Consider the following 15,848-nt stretch of genomic DNA (forward strand, 5'->3'; position numbering starts at 1 on the left):
TAATTACTCATTCAAAAATACTCATAACTTCTTATATCATGAGCCCACATACACTTTTTTTTTCCAATCCAATAATGATTAAAAGAGAAAAAAGAGAGCATATGCAACTAACAAAAACCAAATTATAATAATTTTCAAACAAATTACATTATATTGCAAATAACTTTAAAAAAATGAACTAAATTAAGCCAAATTAGAGAACTTGCCTATTCATTCCATTCCAATTTGACAATAACTTATAACCAAAGATAAAAACATTAATAATTGCTAATAATTTCAAAATTTTCCAAAAATACTCATCATATACACACTCACATTTTTTCTTAATCCAAAAAAAAGAAAAAAAGGCAAATACTAATCAAATAATAACAATATTTTCTTTTACATTATATTGGAAATAAGTAATCTAAGAAAATTAAGAACTAAATTAAGACTAATTAGAAATCTGGTATTACAGTTGGTGACAGTTACTCTCATCACCTTGCCAACTCCAAACAATGTCCTTCAACGCAGGCCTAACATCTTCATCACAGAACTTATTGTACTCAAATGTGTCTCCACTCGATTTCGAGAATTCCACCACCGCGAGCTCCGGTGCCACCTCGTAAACCTCCGCCACCACCGCCAACTTCCCTTTTCTCCCTTCAATTTTTTTACTCATTTTCACTTTGTATTCCTTCTCCAAACAAAACCCAAAATTAAGCTTCTTAGCAACAGATTGAAGCTTCACTAAAATAGCCAAGGCAGAGCATTTCGAAGTAAACATCGATCTCGATTTCCTCTTGTTCTCGAACATACTCGACAAATCAAAACCCGAAGACATCGAAGATATGAACTCGAAAGCATTGTAAAACGGAGGAGAAGATAAGGAAGATGAAGAAGAAGGAGATTTAGTTATTACTAATTCTTCTTCGTCTTCTTTGTCTTCGTCATCAATAATAGAAGAATATTCTATTATTGGACGAGTAAACCCCTGGTAAAACCAGGAGTTTTTCATTATATCCGGAATAGAGATTCTCTTTTCCGGATCAACAACAAGGAGTTTGGATATCAAAGTCTTGGATTCCTCCGAAAACCATTGGGGGAATTCGTATTGAGCTTTGAAAACTTTTCTATACATTTTCATAACATTTTCATCTTGAAATGGAAGATAACCAGCTAACAATACGAACAAGATTATCCCACAAGACCAAATATCAGCCTTAGCACCATCATACCCTTTTCTCTTCAAGATCTCCGGTGCCACGTAAGCAGGTGTACCGCACTGTGTGTGGAGCAACCCATCATTTCTGAGCTGTTCCGGCAAAGCAGAGAGACCAAAATCAGAAACCTTTAAATCACCATTTTCATCCAACAAAAGATTTTCTGGTTTCAAATCTCGATGCGAAACACCACGACTGTGACAAAAATCAACTGCACTTACCAATTGTTGAAAGTATTTTCTAGCAATTTCTTCTTTTAATTTACCTTTCAACACTTTGGCGAATAATTCTCCACCTTTAACATATTCCATAACACAATAAACTTTACCTTTTGTGGCCATTACTTCTTTGAGTTCAACAATATTTGGGTGACGAACTAATCTCATCACTGAGATTTCTCTCTTGATTTGATCAATTGGGCCTTCTTTTTTCACCTGATCTTTATTAATAACCTTAATCGCTACACTTTCACCTGTAACAAGATTCTTACCGTAATACACTTTAGCAAATGTTCCTTGCCCAAGTTGCCTTCCCATCTCGTATTTCCCAAACAAAATGTTTCTGGGAAAATTGGCCTTCTTTCGCTCCTCCGATTCATCCATTTTTTTCTCTTTTCAATTACCCAGATGAGAAAAAGTGAAGATCTAACCTGGGTAGTGATTGAAATGATCGGAATTTGAATAACCAACCATGATCAAAAGTAGGACTTTGAGAAAAAAAAGAAACGTTTTTTCTGGGTTTGAAAGAGTAATTAGAACGAGTTAGATGGAGCTATAAAAATGGCGAATGAAATGGAAAATAGAGTGAGGTGTAATTGTAAATGGTTAGACAATTTGTTGTTATGAAACTATTGGGAGACATGGTTTTTTTTTTTTTTTTTTTTTTTTTTTTTTAAGGGTGTGAGGAATTGTTAGAGCACATTGGATTGATTGGTTTGGTGATATAAATAAATATCTAAAAAAACTTTAGTTATAATAAAAATTCAAGAAAATCAAGAACGTTTGGGCCAATTGGAGTGAGGAAAGTGATGAATGAATCATATTATGACATTTTGTCATTTTTCTCCAATTGGCGGTTTTGGATATAATGAAGCTTCCGGATATGGTACAGTGCAACTATATTTCCCCAAAAAACTACTAACCACTTTGTTTTAAGATAAGTACGTAATTTCTTGTTTTTGAGCATTGCTAACAGATTAGATACATATTTGTTAGCTGTTTTTATATTATTTGTTAAAAAAATTGTGTAAAATTTGATTTGAACAAATAGCTATACGACTAGAGATGCACAGAGGATAGAAAATTAGTAGGGAGTGCTTTCTTATTTATTTTTATTCCCGTTAAAAATTTTAATTCTTATCTGAACTTATATTTTATTGGTGATGGAGCAGGGAATCTCCAAACTCAGGAATGAGTATAGACAAATTAGACTTATAGCTAGAGTCCCTCAGCTCAAAAAATATTTTTCCTTTAAAAATATATATTTTTTGTACTAATTTTAAAAAATATTATAATTTTTTTTTAAATAAGAGCTTAATTTTTATTTTCTTGATTCACTAAATTTTAATGCCTATTACTATTCTTATGGTTTTTTGTAACTTAAGTAGAGATGGAAATTTATAGGATGGGTAACCGCGGGGACTCGATTCCCCATTTTGGTGGTTAATGGGACGGTGGTGGAGGACAATTTTAATACTCGAAGCGGGGATGGGGCGGGAGCGGTAATAATACTATCCGCACCATATACGACCCCGATATAAATATATATAATTTTTTTTTGTTTTTTTTTTCAAACTTTGAGACATATTAGTTTTTATTTTCTATTAGGTTATGCTTTTTTTTAAGTAATTTTATCTTTTATCTTCTATGAATTATGAATGCATAATAAATATTTGTAAGAATATTGGTTTAATTTATTTTTTTCAATTATTTTAAATTAATGTTTTTTTTTTAATTTTACTTTAATGGATACCCGATGGGTTCCCCATAACCGATGAGTATTCCCCTACCCCGAATCCGTTGGTTATTAGACGGGGATGGGGCGGGGATGAGAGTATAAATAGGTAGCGGGAATGGAGACGGGGATTGCATTCCCCGTACATTAACCGATCAATTTCCATCTCTAAACTTAAGGTAGCCTTAGAGTTTTTTTTTTTTTTTTTTTTTTTTATTTATATTAGAAGATGCTAATATAAACTATGGGCCTAGCATAAATACATTTGTTGAATTTTGTCGAAAAGAAAAATTGATTAAATTGATACAATGCGATTCATTTTGATCAAATAAGTTTTTTAACAAGATTAAATCTAAATTGAATTTTCAGCTTAAATTGAGTTAGGGAGACATCGGTTTGTTAAAAAACTATTTAATCAAAATTAAGCGGGAGTATCTGAATTATTATTTAATATAACATATATATATGGACCAGTAGTGTATTATTTAATCAAAATCAAGCTAAATTGAAATTTTAAATAATTAACACAAGTAGTTTTTTATATTATAAGAATGTGCTAGGTGGCCTAATTGAACTGATCATTAGTTTGTAACATATACATATGATTAGTTTGGTATTATATATATTTTGGGGAGTGGGAGAGTGTCACACTCACAGACTCAATTATAGGTGTGGATGATCAAAAATTAATCCTCTTCTAATCTTGAGACTAATTATTATGAAGGTTGTAAAAATAATAAACAATTATACAAAGTCATAAATAAGGTAAAAAAGAATGACAAGATTAATTAAAGAGGTGGAGCCCACACTTGTTGATTATATCATTATCAATTATATGTAGATAAAATTGGATGAAAATATTGTTTGGTGTCTAAGTTTCAATGAAGCAATTGGGTTGGGATTTTTGGAGAGTTGTCTATTTATCATCATCAGTCTGAGTCATGATGACATGGTGCCACGTTTGGTTGACTCATTCTTTGTAAGATGTAATTGGTTACAGTTGTAAGCCAATCCTTACTCATTCATAATCACTTAACCGATTATATCTCTAGCTATTTGGGTTGTTATTATTCACATTACTTGAAAATTTCCAATTAAAATTTCCAAACAATAAAACTTTGTCGTGCAAAGATATTTTTGAATGATGTCTAATCCTAAGATTTGGTATAATACTTATTTGATATACTATATTTGCAATGATATTCATTTGATATTATGTAATTAATTAATTGAAATTGTACAAATTTAGTATATTGAATTATTAAATTTGAATTTAAAACTCATGATATGATTTGATTGCATTAATTGAAATGACAAGTACTATGTTTAATTTTTGTTTTTCTTAACGTAAGTACTATGTATAATTTAAATTACAAAGTATTGAATTAGTATTATTGATAGGTGATAGATATTTTTACTACAAGCGTGAATAAAAATTAGAGAGTATTGATTTCTATTTTGAATCATGAATCTCAATTTATTAAGGTAGTATTTAGTAATATTTTTGTTTTTAAATTTTTTAAATACAAAAATAAAAGTAAAATTTTTATTTTTGAACAACAAAAATGTGTTTTATAACTCATTTTGTTTTTTAATTTTAAAATAAAAAATAAAAGTGTGTCTTGTAAATTTTTTTTTTATTTTAATTTGTTGATTTTATTTTAGTCCAGTTTGGAGTTCAGGTTTGAGCTCAGTTACGAGTCTAGATCTGGGTCCAGTTTTAGGGTTCAAGTTAGGGTTGGGGTTTGGGGTCCGGGGTCCAGGGTTTGTGGCCTGGGGTCCAGGGTCCATGCCACTCTGGGTCTGAGTTCGGACTCGAGGTCCGAGAACAGGTTCAGGGTCGGGGTTCGGGTCAAGGGTCTAGGTTGGGATCAGGGTTTGGATCCGGGGTTTGGGATTCGAGTCTAGGGTCCTGGTCGAGATCGATGTTCAGGTCCGGGTTCGGGTTTGGGTCCGTGGTCTATATATGTTCGAGTCGGGATTTGGGTCTGAGTCAAGGTCAGTCGTGTCTAAAGGTCTAGGTTGGGATCATGTTTAAGGTCTAGGTCCGGGTCAGGTGGGGTTCGAGGTTTGGGTTTGGGGTCTTGATTGAGTTTGGGGTTTGAGTCTGTGGTCTAGGTCAGGGTTTGGGTCCATGGTCCATGTCGGGGTCAGGGTATGGGTCTAAAGGTCTAGGTTGGGGTCGGGGTTAAGGTCCGAGTCTCTAGGTCTAGGTTGGGGTGAGGGTTAGGGTTTGGGTCTCATGATTTTAGGTCGGGGTCGGAGTCCAAAATATTGATTAAAAAAAATTATTTAAAAGAATTTTGAAAGTGTTTTTTTGTTTATAAAATTTGATTTTCAATTAAAAAATTAAATCTGAAAAACAGTTTTGTAGGACATGTTTTTAGAAAATATTTTTCATTTTTTAATTAAAAAAAGAAAAAAATGATTAAAATTATACATTGTTACCAAACGTACTCTAATTATCTCAATCTATTGCCCTAATTTGTAATTAAAGAACCTTAATTTAAGTCGACTCTCTTTTTCAAGTATAATCGAATTCGTTCATAATTCAATAATTAATACTTTTTTTTTTAAAAAAAAAAGATCTTATGAAAGAGATATTCAAACTCAAAGGTTGTGTATATTTTACATAGATTTCCATTATACAAATTTGATAAAAATTATACATACATAATTAACAAATATTTTTAAGGATGCAAAAAAATAATAATAAATCTCTCCATCCAAACAAAACAATACAAAGAATTACTCTTTTTCTTTCCACTCCTCAATATATAACATTATTGAAAAATACTTTTGGTTTTGCTTTGGCCTTTTTTTTTAGGGGATAAATACTTTATATAAATACATATAAACTTATAAAATAATATAAATATTCAATCTTGATTAATATTTTAAACTTCTTATTAGTCCTATTAATTATAAAAAAATTTATAGAAAACTAAAAAAATACATAGTTGTCATAGACGATAATATTGGAACCACTTTAGATAATTGTTTGTAACCACACACATGACATATACATAATATTATAATTATATATTTAATACTGATCTTCATGAAAACAATATACATATATATATATATAACAATTAAACTATCAGAAAAAATAAAAAATTGTAATAATGGCATTAATCTGTAATTATTTTGGGTACGTACCCACACAGGGCAGTGTACAAAAAATTTAATTTATAAACATTATATTATTTTAAAAATATATGTTATATATGTTGTTTTTTTTTTTTGGTATTTTTCACGTATTTTGACATATACGTATGTGCATGGTTCATAAATCATAATTAGTACGTACGTAGTTCCGTAGTTCCGTACGTACTTCAATTTTTCATGCACCTATAAATATATGTATATATAGACACGTATGTTGATGGATGTGTATACAATATAGCTGGGGCCTGTTCTGTTGGGTGATATTATATTGAGAAATTTATATAGTATACTAATTTTTGTTATTTTTTTATAAAAATACTATTCAGTATTTTTTATTTTTTTATTGTATTTTTTATAAGTTTCATACTGTAGTATACTGTATTAAGTTTTCACTGGTATTCTACTAGTGTTTTACTAGTATTCTACTGTTGTTTTGAGTTTGTTCTGCTTTGTGTTTTACTGGTGTTTTATAAAAATACAGTATTTTTGAAAAGATTTTCGTATGACAGTATTTTTGTAAAAGTTAACCCAAATTTTAGTATTTTTAAAAATTTCCCTATTATATTTTTAGAAATTTTGTTATTTGTGTTTCTCTTACATTTGGGCCTCACCTGCTTCTCGTTCAAAACAGATTCTTTTTGGGTCAATCTACACTCTAGGTGATCATATATATAGGATTTTTACAAAAATACTGAATTTTAGATAAAAATTTACAATTTTATTGTTACATAAATTTTTTTTTTTACAAAAATACTATCTTTTTATACGACAACTGTAAACACAACAAAATAGACCAATTAAAACAACAGTAGAATAATTAAAAAACAATCGTGGAACAACCGTAGAAACTTAACACAATACATACTATAACACTTACACAATATTTTTGAATTTTTTTTTGCCTCAGAGTGGAAAAGAAAAAAAGTTAATTAAGTCCTACTATAATCTTACTTTATACTCATGTGCTAACAAAAGAAAATGTAGTAGGAGATGAAAGAGAAGAGAGTGCATTGCATGTGTTTGTTTGTAACTTGTGTGTACGTATATAAGTACGTACTTGTCCATGCTTCCTACGTTGTCATCTTTTAATTTGTTCTAATGAACTTTCCTTAATTTCCATCATCAAACACCAAATTTATATATATACATAATATATCATATCATGCACTCAAATGTGAAAAACGTACGAACATAAAAATATATAAGACCCTCTTTCATATATACGCATAGTACGTACGTATATATTGTTGGCTTGCTAAATTAATATAAGAGAACGAAACATTGAATAAATTATTTGGCTACTTATATTTACACCCAAAAGAAATTATAAGTACATCTCATATATAAGTTTATCTCATTTTATTTTTTAAAATATCATTTTTTATAAAAACACCCCCATTTAATTATTTATTTAAATAAAGAAGTATACCCCACCAACTTTTTTTTTTCCTCTTTCTCTATCTTTTTCTTTTAATTGGCAAATCTTTCACTAGAATTATTATAAAAATTGACATGTATTTGAAATCTTGGGGTACATAAGAATTATAGGAGGTGCAACCTGCAAATATAACTCCCAATTGTTTTCAAAATCATTATTATATATAGCCGCGGCCACAACCTAAATTGTATTTTAAATTGATGTTAAATGTTGAAAATGGTTTTTAATGAAGTTTATTTGATTAAAATAAAAAAAAACGAAAAAAAATGTATAATTTAATTAGAGGCGTTTGGTTGGGAGGAATGAAAATATAGGAATGAGAATGGGAATGGGAATAGGAATAGGAATGGAATGGAATAAAATTTAAAATGCATAAAAAAAATTGATAAAAAAATCATTAAATTTTTTTTCTTGTTACATTGGAATGGTCATTCCTTTCTTTTTAAAATGGAATAGCCATTCCACCAAAATGGTGGAAAAAGCATTCCATTGGAATGCTATTCCAATACTTTAAAATGCAACTAAACAAAGAAATAGAATAAAAATTATTTCCTTTCCATTCCATTCCATTTCATTACCTCCAACCAAACGCCACCTAAGAACCTTACTACCTTAATAACTTGCAAAAAAGAATTAATAAAATTTTGGAAAAAGCAATACCGTATATATCAAAAGTTGTAATGACACTTACCCACAATGTAATTATAGCATGATTGTTAGAATTTTTTTTATCATTTATAACATATATATGTAATAATAATATTTAATTTTATGAATAAACATATTACATATAATTATTACAAAGTAAAAATTTAAAGAAGTTTAAATATTATTTTGGACCTTGTGTTTTATAAAAGTTACCAATTACATTATTTGTTTGGTTAAGTGATAAAATTAACCTTGTATCTTCTAAAATGGTAAAAATAGGATCCTAAGCTTAATTTTTAATTTTTTTAATTATAACCAACTTGCTGACACGAACAAATATAGAAAATGTAAACAGTTTTGTCATAACACATTTAGATCAGATTATTATTAAATTTTATTTTAACAAAAAAATCAATTCAGAGTCCTATTTGTACTATTTTAAAAAATATATAATTTATTTTATCATTTAACAATATATATAAAATTTAATTCATTTTAAATTGTATCATCTTTTTTAATTTAAATTCTATCATATATTTTTAAATTTAATTTTTTTTCTAAACGGTGTCAGTTAAAAACACCCCAAAAGAAAACTCTTAAACTAAATTTAAGTTTGAATGAAAAAGATATATATATGTAAAAAAGGGACACGTACAGGGAATCCTAATCCTATTATTATTATTAAAAGTAATAATTAAAAATTAAAGAATGATTACGTGTCTCATGATCTTTTTATTCATATATATATATTTATTGATATTGGAAACATAACAAACTTATATCAAAATTTGAGGAGAAAAAAATTTATAAGGATTCCGTCAAATCTCTTGTTTGTTGGGTGAATGTGGTTGTTCTAGGGCTTTTTCTATTATTCCGATCACTGAACTCTTGTTCGATGTAACATATATACACCAAACTACTTATTATTTGTGTAAAAATATATGTTTGTATAGTATGGAGGTAGGTGGGGATTGGGAATGCTCAAAGGAAAACAAGCCACGTGGAGGGGACAATGATGGGTTCTTTGGAAACCTTGGAACTACACAGGTAAGTAGTATTACTACTACTAATGTAAATGGTACATGTGTTTTGGCATTAGATCATAATTCTGACAACAGGGTCAGTGAAATTGGTGTTTCTACTAATCAAATTCAAAGGTGCAGAAAGAAGAGAGGTTGTAATTTGTCTAAATCACCTCGTTCATCTGTTTGGGGAACATTGGAAAATCTTACACAGATCTTTGGGAATACTAAGAAAGGGACAAAATCATCTGCTGCTTCAAATAATAACAACAATATTCGTTTCAAGGTAAGTTCTGTTATGACTGCCAATGGTTGTGAAGAGGAAAAATTACTTAATCCATTAACAATGAACAAATCTAAACTAAGTGAGAATCTTATTTCATCAGCTACTGCTACTGTTTTTGCTGAGACATTCCAAGTTAAAAGTGGTACAAAAGTTGAAATACCAAGTTCTGTTGTTGGTTCTAATAATGGGGACCAAGATTTTCCTTTGTGTAATGCTTGGGTGCGTTGTGATTATTGTCATAAATGGCGGTGCATACCATCTAAAGATGCAGATACTATAGAAGAAATTAAGTGCACATGGATATGTAAGAACAACATGGATAAAGCCTTTGCTGATTGCTCAATCCCTCAAGAGAAGTCTAATAAAGATATTAATGCAGAATTGGGATTATCAGAAGAGGAAGAAGAAGAAGAAGAAGATGTCAAGCCTCCAACTGCTGTGCCTGCGTGTGTTACTATTAGGACTAATCAATATCTTCACCGCAGTAGGAAAACACAGACAGTTGATGAGATGATGATCTGCCAATGCAAGCCACCTTTAGATGGTCGGTTAGGTTGCGGTGATGATTGCCTGAATCGAGTACTAAACATTGAATGTATGCAAGGAACATGTCCATGTCGAGACCTTTGTTCAAACCAGCAGTTTCAGAAACGAAAGTATGCAAAATTGGAGAAGTTTAGATGTGGGAAAAAAGGTTATGGGCTTAAGTTTCTTGAGGATGTATCTAAAGGAAATTTTGTTATTGAGTATGTTGGGGAAGTACTTGATATGCAATCTTATGTGTTGAGGCAGAAGGAGTATGCTCTGAAAGGACATAAACATTTCTACTTTATGACACTTGATTGCAATGAGGTCATAGATGCATGTGTAAAAGGAAATAAAGGAAGGTTTATCAACCATAGTTGTGAACCAAATTGTCAAACTGAAAAGTGGATGGTGAATGGTGAGATTTGTGTAGGACTCTTTGCATTGAGAGATATAAAGAAAGGTGAAGAGGTTACATTTGATTACAACTATGTCAGGGTGTTTGGAGCTGCTGCAAAAAAGTGTTATTGTGGTTCTAACCAATGCAGGGGTTATATTGGTGGTGATCCTCTTGATAAGGAGGATGGTAGTCTTGAAAGTGATTCAGATGAAGCCATGAACAGTTCATGTAGTGATGTCATAATAGCACCTATTTCTGAGTCCGATGTTTCCCAACAAAGAGAAGATGTTACTCAAAAACTCATTCCATCTGCTCTTAAAAGATTGTCAAGCTCTTCTCAGAAATTCAATCGAATTTCGCCTGTTGAGATGATCAGCAAGTCTGGCATAGCCAATGATAGGTTGCTTTCTTCTAAAGCTCATCCTAATATGAAAAAAGGAAAAGTTAAGACTAATCCCCCAAATGCTAGCAAAGTTCTGATGAAGCCCAGAAAAGCAATAGAAGGATCTTTTGGTAGCTGCTTCTATGAAGTTGAGGAGAAACTTAATGATTTGCTTGATGATAATGGGGGAATAAGTAAGCACAAAGATGCCCCCAAATTCTACTTAAAGCTTTTATATCATACTGCCAAATCGGGTGATAATACTGTCAATGGCGAAACTATTCAGAGAAATAGAGATCTTTCAATGATTCTTGATGCTCTTTTGAAAACAAAATCAAGGCTGGTGTTGAATGATATAATCAACAATAATGGTTTGAGAATGCTACACAATATAATGAAGCAGTACAAAGCTGACTTTAAAAAGATACCAATTCTTAGGAAGCTTCTTAAGGTGTTGGAGTATTTGGCAGTTAGGGAGATTATTAACTGTAGACATATCAGCAAAGATCCTCCTTGTCCTCAAATGGAGAGTTTTACTGAGTCAATTCTATCACTGACAAAGCATGGTGATAAACAGGTTCATCAGATAGCAAGGAATTTCCGTGACAAGTGGATTAGAAAACAAAGTAGAAAACTTACTCATATGGACAGAGACGAAAACAAGACCGAACTTTCTAGGAGTTCAAACTACAACAGATTTTCTGTCTCACAGAATGATTGGTCTGATCATGACAGGAGACCTTCAGAAGCATTTGATTGTGTCAAGCAACCGGTCATCGCTTCAACTTTGGTGAGTGCAGGCATCCAGGAGGGAAGTTCTGCATCACATACCAGTGTTTTGCCTATCAATGGGACAAGAAATCGCAAGCGTAAAAGCAGGTGGGATCAGGTAACATGGGATTATCCAGTAGTGACAAAACCAGTAGTGAATGATCAGCTTGATAAAGATGATGATTTTCCACCAGGGTTCTCATTATCACTTGGTGTTTGTCATGTTGGGCAACCACAGGAGAAATTTCTCTCTGGCTCACCTGTTTCATATGGAATTTCTATGTCCATTATAAAGCAATTTGGTCAAGTACCTGAAACTGGGGGGAGTTGGGTTGTTGCTCCCGGCATGCCTTTTCATCCTTTTCCACCATTGCCACCACTTCCTCCTGGTGAGAAAGACTCTTCACCGGGCCATAGGAGACATAACAAACGACCTTAACTTACATTATTCAGAAGCAAAATGCCATTTCTTTAAGCTGTGGAGTGGAGAAAGCTGGTAACAATTGTCATCAGCATCATCCAGAGAACCACAATCAACATTGATTTACTTGTTTCCTTTCTTTCATTTCATGTAGTCCCAATTCTTTTATTGCATCCAATATTTTGAATTGATATGAAAATTACTAACACACAAAAATAGGATAATGTTCTGAATGAATACAGCCTTTTTTTTATTATTATTATTTATTTAATTAATTTATGTATCAACTGAAGCAGCTAATGAGTAATGATCAGATGACCCATTATTTTATTTTATTTCTTTCTAAATGAAGTAGCAAATTGACCAAAGTTTTAAGTTGTTCCTCAGTTTTCTTGCTATTGCTCAGTGTCAATATATCTTTCATTTCAAGGATTTTGCTTTGTTTTGATAATATTGTTTGTAAAATTTAGTTTTATTGGTTTGAGCTTTTATTGTTATGTAATGTTTTGTGGAGTTGTTGAGATTTTTCCAATTTCAAAAAAAGATAAGAATGTGTATATCACAGAAGAGACCAAACAAATTAAAGCAAACATCATTCAGAGAAGACACAAGCTTACCCAATAGCATTAAGCAGTGAAGAGAGACCACCGAGTGAGAGAGTCATCAGTTCCGTCAGTGCCGCCGTCGTCGCCGGAACGAAAGAAGTAGAGACTGTCAGACTGATTGTCTCAGTTCTTCTAGCTAGGTAAGCTATCTTTCTCACTTTGACATTTGTTTAATTATTATCTAGCAATTCTGAAATTAAATTTTGGATCATCATCTTCCAATTGAACAAAATTGTCTTCTCATTTTGATTGATTTATATCTTGACGTACTTTAATATACATTATTGCTCTGCGTAAGAGAGTTTTGATTTCACTCTGTTATTTTAAATTATGTTGGAAACTATAATCGAAAATTGTATGTATCTTTGTTTGATGCATGTATAAACAAGATACAACAACAATATTATTAAAATTGTATGTATAAACAAATGTCTAAATTTTTCTATCTTTATTTTATTTTCTTTGATATTCTCTTGGATATTCTCCAATAGTAAACTATTATCTGAAAAATGAATTCTTTTCAAAAAAAAAAAAAAATGATTTATTATCAAATACTAAAAGTGCTAGCTCTATTCAACTCTGTTTTTGTACAGAGTTAATTGTTCTATTTTAAGGTAGTATTGTTGAGGTTAGTTTTATAAATATATATATTTTATATTAAATTTAAATATATTAATAATAAAATTATATATACTAAAAAAAATTAGATTTTAATAATAAAAATTGTAATTTACACAAAATTATATAATAACTGATGGCATAAGAATTTTATCGCATCAATTATTTCATAATAATCGATGACATAGGGCAGTGGCGAATCTAAAATTTAAAGAGGGGGCGTATTTTTTTTTTTTTTTAATAAAATAGCTCAGAAATAAAATTTAAAAAAACTAAAATGTTATTGGCAGGATTTGAACTTTGACCTTTAACATATATGTAATTTACTTTAATCATTACACCAAACATATTATAATCTATATAAATATCATCTTTTATTACAAATATATGCTGTAACTAACTTAAATACACATAATTTTTTTTCCTATTTTTTTTAGGGAACAATCGCCCCCTCTAGTTACAATAAAGGTCCGCCCTCGACAATTGACATAGGGTTCTTATGTCGTCGGTTATTCCCCCTACAGTATTGCTTGGAACAACATTCGTTACGAATTTCACCAAAATCAACACTATAAATCTTAAAAAACTACTTTAAAGACTAAAATTGTAGTAGTGTCAAAATTTTATAATATAATAAATAGTTATAACATACATAAATATAAAATAATATTAAACTCAAAAATTCTTCTAAATATTAAATATTTGCATCAGTATATAAGTTTTAATAGTAGCCTTAGTTTCAGGGCCGGTCCTGAAATGTAGTGAGCTATAGGGTAAAAATTATTTTTTGGGCCCTTATTTAGAAAAAAATAGTATTTTTCAAAATCAGCAAAAAAATTGTGTAATTTTAAAAGGGCAAAATTTTTTTTTTGGCCCCTGGACTAGGTAGGCCCTAGGCACAAGCCTAGCCCGCCTATGCCCAGGGCCGACCCTGCTTAGTATATATATATATTATTAATTAAACAAATGACTCAACTTCGTGTTCCCATTGAAGATACATGTATATGCATTATAATACTACATAATTATAATTTTTATATTGCTATTAAAACTTTAAGGAGTAGTAAACGCTAAATGTTAATTAATTAATTAAAATTAACATACAGCAGTACATGTAGTGATGTAATCAAATCAACACTCTCCAATATTATATTAATATACATTAATTAATTTATATTATAATAACGCGCATTCTTATTTATTAATATCCCTCCTCCGATTTACGATGTTATTGTAAACGATATCACTTTGGTTTTATAATAACATAGTATTTCTTCTCAAAAAAAAAAAAATAATCATGCCGCATATATAAATACTCATATGATATAATTAAATTTTAATATTTTTTTTGAAACCAATTAAATGTAAAAATTTATTAACTTAGAGACAACATATATATTTACTCCCTTAATTAATTCGAAGAAAAGCCCACATGAATAACATATGTGTTGACAAAGAATTTTATAGTCATTTCTTGGTCAAGTATGGTATATTCTATTTATTATTTATTTATTTTTCTTCAGAATATTTAATTATTTTTAAATCACGATCATATAAATATATCACTTTATTATTCTATCAAGTGTAGCAGATCATAATAATTATATATAATTAAATTCAAAACATGTGCTTATAGAGTAAGACCGAAATAATGAAGAAATTTATATAAGGAATTATTAACCAAGACTGCATGCATATGATAATTTTCCATATTGGAATAATTATTCTTGGCACAATTATTCCAAATAAATAATATTCAAGGTCGTAATTTAAATAATTACATTAATGATTTTTGTGAATAGTACTAAAAAGAAATGAAACCAGTTCATGAATGAGAACATGGTGGACTAAATTTTAATAGATTCAATGGATTGGTTGACCATATTATCAGTATTTTTACCTATAAATTGAAAAAGAGAATCAATAATTAAAATTGATAATTACTGAATTGGTCAGGCTCAAGTGGTCCAGTAATTTTGTTCTCAATTGGATTAGGTATATTTTTGAGACTTTAGGGCTTTTACTCGTATGAAAAAAATTAAAGTGCATGACCATGGTCTTTTTTATATCAGATTATTATTTAATTTTATTTTAACAAAAAAATCAGTTCAAGTTTCTATTTATACAATTTTAAAAAGTACAGGGTCTATTTTATTATTTAATAAAATAGATGGTCCAATTAATAATTTTTACAAAACACATGGTCCAAAATAATATTTACTCTTATTTATATTTTGACAATAATGAAGAAAAATTCTAAGACCACTAATAGTGTAAAATATTTTATTTTTTGGTGCAATAATTTTAATAATTTACATTAAATATCACACCAAATATTCTACTAAATAAATATATTTTACTTAAAATATTTTGTATTTTATATTATTTATATTAATAACCCGAAAT

General features: G+C 29.8%; 2 protein-coding genes across 2 annotated transcripts; one reads left to right on the plus strand and one right to left on the minus strand.

Annotated features, from left to right (window-relative positions):
- Window positions 1-239: 239 nt before the first annotated feature.
- Window positions 240-2,398, minus strand: LOC115707923 (CBL-interacting serine/threonine-protein kinase 25). The gene has a single exon (XM_030636027.2). It carries the CDS (start codon window positions 1,802-1,804, stop codon window positions 452-454), a length of 1,353 nt encoding a protein of 450 aa, XP_030491887.2. The 5' UTR covers window positions 1,805-2,398; the 3' UTR covers window positions 240-451.
- A 6,656-nt stretch (window positions 2,399-9,054) lies between these two features.
- LOC115705006 (histone-lysine N-methyltransferase ASHH2-like) lies at window positions 9,055-12,587 on the plus strand. The gene has a single exon (XM_061118379.1). It carries the CDS (start codon window positions 9,367-9,369, stop codon window positions 12,235-12,237), a length of 2,871 nt encoding a protein of 956 aa, XP_060974362.1. The 5' UTR covers window positions 9,055-9,366; the 3' UTR covers window positions 12,238-12,587.
- Window positions 12,588-15,848: the final 3,261 nt, after the last annotated feature.

Source organism: Cannabis sativa, chromosome 1 (assembly GCF_029168945.1).
Source record: "Cannabis sativa cultivar Pink pepper isolate KNU-18-1 chromosome 1, ASM2916894v1, whole genome shotgun sequence".
NCBI classification, from domain to species: domain Eukaryota; kingdom Viridiplantae; phylum Streptophyta; class Magnoliopsida; order Rosales; family Cannabaceae; genus Cannabis; species Cannabis sativa.